The 10,271-nt window shown below is 45.1% G+C and overlaps 1 protein-coding gene across 1 annotated transcript in view; it reads left to right on the top strand.

Moving 5' to 3' along the window:
• Positions 1-753: 753 nt before the first annotated feature.
• Positions 754-10,271, top strand: part of CPN1 (carboxypeptidase N subunit 1) — a 40,331-nt gene continuing 30,813 nt past the window's right edge. The window contains exons 1-2 of the mRNA XM_054436888.2: positions 754-1,231; positions 6,532-6,728. Coding sequence (XP_054292863.1) covers positions 1,009-1,231; positions 6,532-6,728 — 420 coding nt within the window. The 5' untranslated portion in view covers positions 754-1,008. The remainder of the gene's footprint in view (positions 1,232-6,531; positions 6,729-10,271) is intronic.

The raw sequence follows: 10,271 nt of genomic DNA, 5'->3' as shown, positions 1-10,271 counted from the left end.
TGGAGTGTAGTGGCATGATCATGGCTCACTTCAGGCCCCACCACCCAGGTTCAAGTGATTCTCTGCCTCAGCCTCCCTAGTAGCTGGAACTACAGGCATGCCATCACACCCAGCTAATTTTTAAAATATTTGTAGAGATGGGGTCTTGCTGTGTTGCCCAGGCTGATCTCAAACTCCTGGACTCAAGTGATCCTTCCAATTTGGCCTCCCAAAGTGCTGAGATTACAGGCATGAGCCACCATGCCTGGATCTCATGTGGTTTTAATTTGTATTTCCTTAATGACTAATGACACTGAACACCTTTAAATGTGCTTATTAGCCATTTGTATATCTATTTTGGTCAAATGTTTTGCCCGTGTTTTAATTGGGTTGTTTGTCTTCTTATTGTATTGTAAGGATTCTTTACGTATTATGGGGGTATTATCAGATACATGATTTACAATTGTTTTCTCCCAGTCCGAGGCTAATCTTTTCCTTTTCTTAATGGCATCTGTTGAACGATTTTTGAGGAAAAAAAGGACAAAATACAGCCATGCTTCAGAAAGATAGGCAGGCAGCAGTACGTGGGATGGATCAAAAGGGACAGAGAACTCTTTTTGAAAGTTGTAATAAAGGGAACAGGCACAGGCCAAGTTTTAAAAAATTCTCCGGGAATCAAAGGGTTATAAGCAGCTCTTTATTGAAGCCTGTTTACAGTCCAGTTAACCAGTAAACCAGAATCAGTGAAACTACCCATCTGGGGAAGTGCAAAAAACCTTTCAAAAGGCTTTCCTGGATTAGAGAAAGAAAGGGAGTGAGGGAGGAGAGATGAGTGGCTATTCCAGAGCGACATAAAGAATTTCCAGCCTTGGACGGACAGCTGGGAACGTCTTCCAAGTTGGACTGGTGTTTACAAGCGGGAAGCGAGGCGGACCTTGGATTTTGGCGGGTGAAGAGGTTAGGTTGTTTAAGGAGGTGGGGCGCGTGTGGGGCGCGTTTCAGTGGCTCTCTTTGAAAAAGCCCAGCAAGATGTCAGACCTGCTCTCAGTCTTCCTCCACCTCCTCCTTCTCTTCAAGTTGGTTGCCCCAGTGACCTTCCGCCACCACCGCTATGATGATCTTGTGCGGACGCTGTACAAGGTGCAAAACGAATGCCCCGGCATCACGCGGGTCTACAGCATTGGGCGCAGCGTGGAGGGGAGACACCTCTACGTGCTGGAGTTCAGCGACCACCCTGGAATCCATGAGCCCTGTAAGTCCTGAACAGCTCTTGAGGGTGTGTGGGGCAGGGCCTTTCCCTTGCAAATCCAGTAATTGGGGTGGTTTCTGGGGTGGTCCCTGGGGTGGTCCGTGGACGCCTCCGCCTACAAGGTATTATCTCTTTCTCGGAAAGCCTGTGCTATTTCCCTCTTAGCCCTCAAACTGCCACTGCCTCTGGGGAGCTACAACCCTCCTTCAGGCTTCAGCCTTTTCCTCCTTTTTGGGTTCTGTTTGCTCAAAACCTTAATGGTAAAAGGTGAGTCTTCTTCCCTGCTCATGTCCCATATCCCTTCGTTTCCCCCATTACCTTTCTTTTCCCCTTGCTATTGTTCTGTCTCTCCCCATCCAATGGCTCAGGAGACATAGGCAGAAACAATGAGCCCTTCTAGTTCTGCCAGGAAACTTAGAAGGGTATAGGGAAATCTCTTTGGGGAGTGACAGGGTGGTATTCTAGAGAGAGTTTGGGGACTGGGGTGTTAGTTGTATTTACTGGATTCTTTTTTCTTTTTTCTTTTTTTGAGACAGGGTCTGGCTCTGTTGCCCAGGCTGGAATGCAGTGGCATGATCTCAGCTCACTGCAGCCTCGATCTCCTGGGCTCAGGTGATCCTTTCCCCTCAGCCTCCTAGGTAGCTGGGACCACAGGCATGCACCACCACGCCTGGCTAACTTTTGTATTTTTAGTAGAGACAGGGTTTCATCATGGTAACCAGGCTAATCTCAAACTCCTGGGCTTAGGTGATCCACCCACCCTGGCCTCCCAGTGTTGGGATTACAGGCATGAGCCACCACACTTAGCCTGGATTCCTTTCTTTAGTTTGTTTCTACTATAAAAGCAATCCGTGTTTGGATTAAAATTTAGAAATTAGATAAGGAAAAAAATAATAAAACTCACCCCAAATCCCACCAGTGTTAATGTATTGATGTATATCCTTCCAGACTTTTTTCTATGCATATTTAAACCCCCGACACAAACTCATGTAATTGTTTCTATAAAAATGAAATTATATTATAACTGCCCTTCTCATTTCACAATCTGTTATGGATAGCATCCATGCCTATAAGTGCAGATCTACATCATTGTGGTTTTGGCTGTGTAATAGCTCATTGCATGACTGTGTTTAACTGTCCATATATTGGTGGACATTTAAGTTGTTCCTAATTTCTCACTTCTTTCCTTACCAGTTCCTCCTTCAAACTGTCAACTTCAAATCTCCCTTTACCTCTTCGCTTCCACATCCCCTGCCCGAGTCCAGACTCCATCCCAAGCTGCCTACATGATTGCACTGAACTCCCAACTGGTCTCTAACTTCATTTTTTTTTTTTTTTTTTTTTTTGAGACCGAGTCTCACTCTGTTGCCCAGGCTGTAATGCAGTGGCGCGATCTCAGCTCACTGAAACCTCCACCTCCTGGGTTCAAGCGATTCTCCTGCCTCACCCTCCCAAGTAGCTGGGATTACAGGTGTGCACCACCACGCCTGGCTAATTTTTTTTTATTTTTAATAGAGGTGGGGTTTCACCATGTTGGCCAGGCTGGTCTCAAACTCCTGACCTCAAGTGATCTGCCCGCCTTGGCCCTCCAAAGTGTTGGGATTACAGGCATGAGCCACTGTGCCCAGCCAGGTCTCTCACTTCTAACTGCTGCACTCTGAATCTTCCATTTGGTACACAGATGCCAGAAAAATTTTCCTAAATCCTGACATAATCCTACTTCCTACTTTAAAAGCCTCACACCCAGTGGACTGGCCATGGGAATCAGAATATTGCATGGAGGAGGCTCAAAGAAGGCCATGGGTTTACCTGGGATAATTGCCTCACTTTGAAACTGCACTTCCATAACAAGTAGCCTGCTGTCAATCAGATCATATGTTCACTGTGGAAGCTTGCGAGTGTTCATGGACATTATGGGGTTAGCACCCCAACACTCCAAGCCCCCTCCTTGGTGCTCCTGTACTTTCTAGCTTTCAAGGCCTTCCTTGAAGCTTTTTCACAGGACTCTAGCCCTCACTGTTCCCTCTTTTCTCTGAAGTGCTATAACTACTATTCACCAATTCATTCCTTTCATTCATTCATTCCACAAATATTTACCAATCACCTACAATATGCAGGCACTTTTGTAGACTCTGGAAGTACAGCGGAGAATAAAACAAAGACCCTGCCCTCATGGGCCTGAATTCTAGTGGGGTAAGACTGACAATAAATGGGTAACTAAGTAAATACATATTACATCAGATGGAAATAAGTGCTGTAGAGAAAATTAAATCGGGAAAAAGAGATAAGGATGGCATGGAGGAAGACAAGGAGGAGCAGGAGAGGCACTCAGGAGAGGCATCTCCACTGAGGTAGCTTTGAGCAGAGAGCTGAAGGATGGGTGTGATGGCACATGCCGTGCTGTTATTGGGGAGGAAAAGATGACGGGCAGAGGGAAGAGCAATGCTTTGCACATGTGAGGAACAGCAAGGGGGCCAGTGCGGCTCCAGCCAAGTGAACGAGGGGAGAGCAAAAGAGGAGGTCACAGCCATGTGATGGGGACACCAGGCAATAGGAGATCACACAGGGCCTCATAGGCCCTGGTAAAGATCTGGGCTTTTACTTTGAGTCAAGTGAGAAGCCACTGGAGGGTTTTTTAAGCAGAAGAGGGAGACGATCTGACTTAAATTTTGTAAAGATCACTCAGAACAGGGGTCAGCAAACTACAGCCCAAGGGCCAGCCACCTGTTTTGGTAAATGAAGTTTTATGGGAACATAGTCACGCCCATTCACTTTTATCTTGTCCGTGGCTGCTTTTGCTGGAAGAGTTGAGTAGCTGTGACAGAGACAACACGGCCCACAAAGCCTAAAGGATTTACTCTCTAGTCCCTAATAAAAAAGTTTTGCCAACCCCTGACTCTGGAGAATAGACTTTAAAGGGGCTAGGCAGCTGCAGGGAGACCAAGTGGGAGATGTATTGCAATAACCTAATATGGCCAATAGTACCAAGCTTGAAGGTGCAGGGGCTTGAACCGAAATGGTAGCAGTGATTGTTATGAGAAGTGGTTGTGTTCCAGATATATTGAAAGTAGAGGCCAGCTATGGTGGCTTATGCCTGTAATCCCAGTACTTTGGGAGGATTGCCTGAGGCCAAAAGTTTCAGACCAGTCTGGGCAACATAGTGAGACTTTCTCTCTGTAATAATTTTTTTCTAGAAAATTAGCCTGGTGTGGTGGTGTACACTTGTGGTCCCAGCTACTCAGGAGGCTGAGGTGGGAGGATGGCTTGAACCAAGAAATTCGAGAGGCCGTCCTGAGCTATGATTGCACTCCAGCATGAACGACTGAGCAAGACCCTGTCTCTAAATAAAAAAAAAAAGAAAAAGAAAAAAGAAAAGAAAAAGGATAACCAAAAGAATCTGATATTAAGCATCTACTAAGTTCATGGCACTGTTCAAAGTTCTTTAGGGCAGTGGTTCCCAGACTTACAGATTTCATAAAGAAGTTAAAAAAAGGTGTGTTTTTTAATCAAATAAATAGGAGACCAGAGGGAACTAAAACAGATCTTCCAAATTTTATTTTACTGAATAAGGATGTGAAGAAAACTACCTGTCATCTGCTACATCCATCCTTTTCTAACAGAAAAGACATTTTAACACCAAGAAAAGTAAGAAAGACATAATCTACGATTTAAAAAAACACACTAAGATTAAAGAATACCCACTAAGGAAAATCCACCACATGATCCTTATGGATTATAAGCATTCCTTTGAGAAAAACTGCTGTAGATATACTAAGATAAATAATAATGGATGGTGTCACAAGTTAAAAATTATGTACACTGCTAAGGCCAGGTCCGGTAAAGGAAATAGAACACGTATACAAATAGGTAAAACCCAGCTGGGTGCAATGGCTCACACCTGTAATCCCAGCACTTTGGGAGGGCAAGGCAGGTGGATCACCTGAGGTCAGGAGTTTGAGACCAGCCTGGCCAACATGGTGAAACCCTGTCTCTACTAAAAATATAAAAATCAGCCAAGTGTGGTGGCAGGCACCTGTAGTCCCAGCTAATTGGGAGGCCGAGGCAGGAGAATTGCTTGAACCCGGGAGGTGGAGGTTGCAGTGAGTTGGGATGATTTTGCCACTGCACTCCAGACTGGGTGACAGAGTGAGACTCCATCTCAAAAAAAAAAAAAAAAAAAAAGGTAAAACCAGGGAAGTCAACAGAGAGCTCTCTCTCATCAAGGAGAATCCAAGATGACTTCACAGAATATCATGTGAACTGGGCCTAGAAGGGTGGTAAGAAGGATTTGGAAATGAGAAGATGAAGAGGTACAGAATGAGAAAAGTCATGGAGGCAGGAAAGTATTGGGTGGAAGAGAAATCATTTGGCAAGAGCTTTTCGCCTTCCTCTTAAAAGACAGCAAGAATGATTTTCTTTAGGTGATCCAAGAAACTTTCAGATCCTCAATTCTTACCTCAAGTTGAACAGTTAACATGGCCCAAGAGAAGACTAAGGAATGAGACATAGCAGGTGTCTTCCTATTCTGTGCCTTCAGATTTGGCCTGCTTGGATTTGAAGGAGTGATTTCAGTTTTCCTGTACTGCAGTGGGGAGAATGGAGAACGAGCTCAGTCCTGCCCACAATCCTATTCTTTGTGGTAGGTGGGGTGGGAGGGAGTGGGGAAAACCCCTGCCAGCCCACTGAATCTTAGATCCATCTCTGCAGAGCTGGTCACCTCTGCTCACCTGCTGTGTTCTTGTTCAGATGGAGCAAGAAACTTTTCAAGTGCCAAGAAAATTAAGTTTTCAACTGGGATCATTAGCAGCTGTTATGCTAAAACCTAGAGTACTTCATGAAAGCAGGTTATGGGGAACATCCTTATCCTGAAAGGTTTGTCTCTGAGAAGCAGAGTGCTACTGTAAATGGCACTGTAAGTGCCACCTGGGCTTGGGCCTCTATAGAGCCATTAGCTAGGCAACCTCAGACAAGTTACTTAACCTCTCCCATCCTTATTACCCTCACCCTGAGGCTATTAATGCCCACTTTACAGATTTTCTGTGAATTTTAGCAGTATCGAACATAACTGTCTAGTACACTATGGGGGTTCAATAAATGGCACTCATTATTATCCCTGGGATGAATTTTTGTAGCTTTTGTAACTGTAATTGGTTAGGAAGGGGCTCAGGGATTATTGCAAAGGACCCAATGAAAGCATGAGATTTTCTTTCATTCGTTACTGAAAAAGAGAAAAAAAGGTCCTTGTGCAAGGTTAGGCGTCAATGGCACTTCCAAGCTTCCCCCATCTTTTCTCTTCCTTGCAGTGGAACCAGAGGTCAAGTATGTGGGGAACATGCACGGCAATGAAGCGCTGGGCCGTGAGCTGATGCTGCAGCTGTCGGAGTTTCTGTGCGAGGAGTTCCGGAACAGGAACCAGCGCATCGTCCAGCTCATCCAGGACACGCGCATTCACATCCTGCCATCCATGAACCCTGACGGCTATGAGGTGGCTGCTGCCCAGGTACGAGGTCTAAGGGAGATGCCAGGGAGAGATCAAGGCCTTCTTAGGAAATAAAGTCCAGTGGACAAGATTCCCTCTCTGTCCCACTATAAATGTCACAAATGTTAAAAGTAAAAGAAGAAATGGCTAAGAGAAAAAATCCATCAGAAATATAAGAAAGGATGAAGAGGTGAGTTCAGTCCTACAGCACCTCAGGCAATAAACGTGGGCTCTCTCTGAGCCTGCATTCCCTCAACACCTTTCCAGATGACCTCAGGGTTTTATTGTGAGGTTTAATGTGGCAATATCTGTGATAACACTTTGTAACCTGGAAAATACTCAACAGATGTGGAGGGATAAGGCAAAATAAAGCTCCTTTCCTGAAATTTTAGCATCAAACCCTAAATACCTTTCTTTCTTCCACACTACATTTCCATTTGCATTTGTGGAGAAAATAACAAGGACAACAGGCTTTCCTCAGAATTGGGGATAGGGGGCTAATTCTACATTCTTCATACTTTATTATATTTCCATAGAGTTGTTTCCTCTACTAGTATAGTACTTAGCCTATTGGTTCTATATTTTAGAGTTATATTTGCAGTGGGACCGATAAGAAAAAATGTCTAAGGGCTTTCTTTTTTTGGGATGGAGTCTTACTTTGTTGCCCAGGCTGGAGTGCAGTGGTGCGATCTCGGCTCACTGCAACTTCTGCCTCCCAGGTTCAAGCAATTCTCCTGCCTCAGCCCTCGAGTAGCTGGGTCTACAGGCATGCGCCACCATGCCCAGCTAATTTTTTGTAGTTTTAGTAGAGACGAGATTTCGCCAGGTTGGCCAGGCTGGTCTCGAACTCCTGGCCTCAGGTGATCCACCCACCTCAGCCTCCCAAAGTGCTGGGATTACAGGCGTGAGCCACCGTGCCTAGCAGGACTTTTTACTTTATTTTCTAACATAAATTCAAAATGTCAGCATGCCTAACATTCGTCTTATTATTATTAGTAACATCTTAAGTGTTTCAGACCGATATGCCTCACTTTAAATCAATGGTTCTCTTTTGTGGCTGTGCATCAGAATCACAGGTGAAGATTTTGAAATACAGATTCCCAGGTCCCACCCCAGACCTACTGAGTTAGTATTGTCAAGGGTGAGGCCAGGCATCGATCTGCCTTATGCAATGGAGATGTTCCTTTAAAAGCTGTGTTTAAAAGGCAGGGTTTTCGGCCAGGCCTGTAATCCCAGCACTTTGGGAGGCCGAGGTGGGTGGATCACCTGAGGTCGGGAGTTAGAGATCAGCCTGACCAACATGAAGAAACCCTGTCAATACTAAAAATACAAAAAATTAGCCAGGCATGGTGGCATATGCCTGTAATTCCACCTACTCGGGAGGCCGAGGCAGGGGAATTGCTTGAACCCAGGAGGCGGAGGTTGTGGTGAGCCGAGATCGTGCCATTGCACTCCAGCCTGGGCAACAAGAGCAAAACTTCGTCTCAAAAAAATAAAAAATAAAAAAAATAAAAAGGCGGGACTTTCTTGGGGGGAGAGTACGTTAAAGCATATTTTAAACTGACTTGAGGATAGGGCTGGGGGGTAAGTAGAGACAGAGAGAGGGATGGAGCCAGGACGTTGAACCAAACACAAACTTGACTCTTGTAGTCTCACCACTTCCTGCTGAAATGACTCTACAAATGAAGAAAGCGAACTTTCTTTCACCACTGGAAATCAGAGTGGTGCCCACTACTCTTCCTCAACACTTGACTTCCCAAAGAGCAGGAAAATTGGAAAGAGGTGTGGGAGGGAATCCCAGCCTGGCTGATTTCCTTCTATTAGCCCTTTCCTGTATTGCAGTGGGGAGAATGGAGAACCAGCTCAGTCCTGCCCACATCCTTTGCAGTAGGTGGGGTGGGAGGGAGTGGGGAAAATCCCTGCCAGTCCACTGAATCTTAGAGCCATCTCTGGGAAGCTGGTCACCTCTGCTCACCTGCTGTGTTCTTGTTCAGAGGGAGCAGATCTTGAACCTGAACCCGAGAGGACCCATCAGGTTCTCAGACTCTCAGAGATACCTGCCATGCCCAGAGGCAAGCTGTCTGTGTGGCTACACAGAGAAGAACTTCCTGGCCACCAGACTTTGAAGCCACTTATAGGTGGCCAGAATAATGCCCCCCACCAAAGATGTCCATGTCCTAATCCTCAGAACCTATGAATATGTTATGTTACTGGGCAAGGAGGAATTAAGGTTGCAGATGGAACTAAGGTTGCTAAACAGTTGACCTTAAAATAACCTGGAGTATTGTGGGGGGATGGGGCCCGGTGTAATCAATTATGAGGGTCCTTTAAATGTAGAAGAGGGAGGCCAAAGGTCACAGTCAGAGAGAGATCTGAAGATGTTACACGGCTGGCTTTAAAGATGGAAGAGCCTTGGCCGGGCGCCGTGGCTCAGGCCTGTAATCCCAGCACTTTGGGAGGCTGAAGTAGGAGGATCACCTGAGGTCAGGAGTTCAAGACCAGCCTGACCAACATGGAGAAACCGTGTCTCTACTGAAAATACAAAATTAGCCAGGCGTGGTAACACATGCCTGTAATCAATCCCAGCTACTCGGGAGGCTGAGGCAGGAGAATCACTTGAACCCAGGAGGTGAAGGTTGCGGTGAGCTGAGATCACGCCATTGCACTCCAGCCTGGGCAACAAGAGCAAAACTCTGTCTCAAAAAAAAAAAAAAAAAAAAAAAAAGATGGAAGAGCCAAGGAATGTGAATGGTCTCTAGAAACTGGAGAGACACCTTGCTTTTAGGCCTGTGAGACTCGTTGTAGTCTTCTGACCTCCAAAACTATGAGACAATACACTCGTGCTGTTTTAAACCACTAAATTTGGGGTAATTTGTTACAGCAATAATAGGAAACACAACACTAGCCCTGTTTATGAAACCTTCTGTTAGGGGAAGCCCCTTCCTGCCAACTTAACTATTGACCAGTGTGCAGGGAAATCAGTGGATAATGCCCATAGCTGTTTATGCTGACAGTCAAGAGCTGCCTTGATATAAATAAGCAAGCAGTGACAAGCCCCTGGAAGCATAAAGAAAATCATTATGTCACAGAAGTGTACACCAAAATGAAAGATCCAATAAATGTTTTCCACTGGAACACAACTTATGTAGGAAATTTAAAGGAACTTCAAAACAATTATGTTTTCAATAGGATCTAAAAATGAAATACAAGCAGGGTGCCATGAAAAGAGGAGAAATCTGAGAATAATACTGAATTATTAGAAAAAAATGTAATCTGCCACATTTTATTGGTTAGAAAAGGGAAAATATGAGAGCGGCAATTCATCTGTGAGATTCTAGCTTCCCGGCATCCATTCATTCACTTCCAGGAACAGCCAACAATTTGGGCTCCACCTTCTCAGTCTACAGGGACCCAGCTGGCACTATCTCCCTTCTCCAACGCCACACAAAACATTAAATGGAATTTCAATTTTGAATGAGCCTTTTAACATATCTCTATTCTATCACTCTATGTATTTAATTATTTATGTGTGTGTCCATCTCCCCGTGTGTACTATGAATTCCT

The sequence above is a fragment of the Pongo pygmaeus genome, chromosome 8 (genome assembly GCF_028885625.2).
Source record: "Pongo pygmaeus isolate AG05252 chromosome 8, NHGRI_mPonPyg2-v2.0_pri, whole genome shotgun sequence".
In the NCBI taxonomy this organism is placed as follows: Eukaryota; Metazoa; Chordata; class Mammalia; order Primates; family Hominidae; genus Pongo; species Pongo pygmaeus.
The sequence above is the reverse complement of the archived record's forward strand: the minus strand, read 5'-3'. Positions and strand labels throughout refer to the sequence as shown.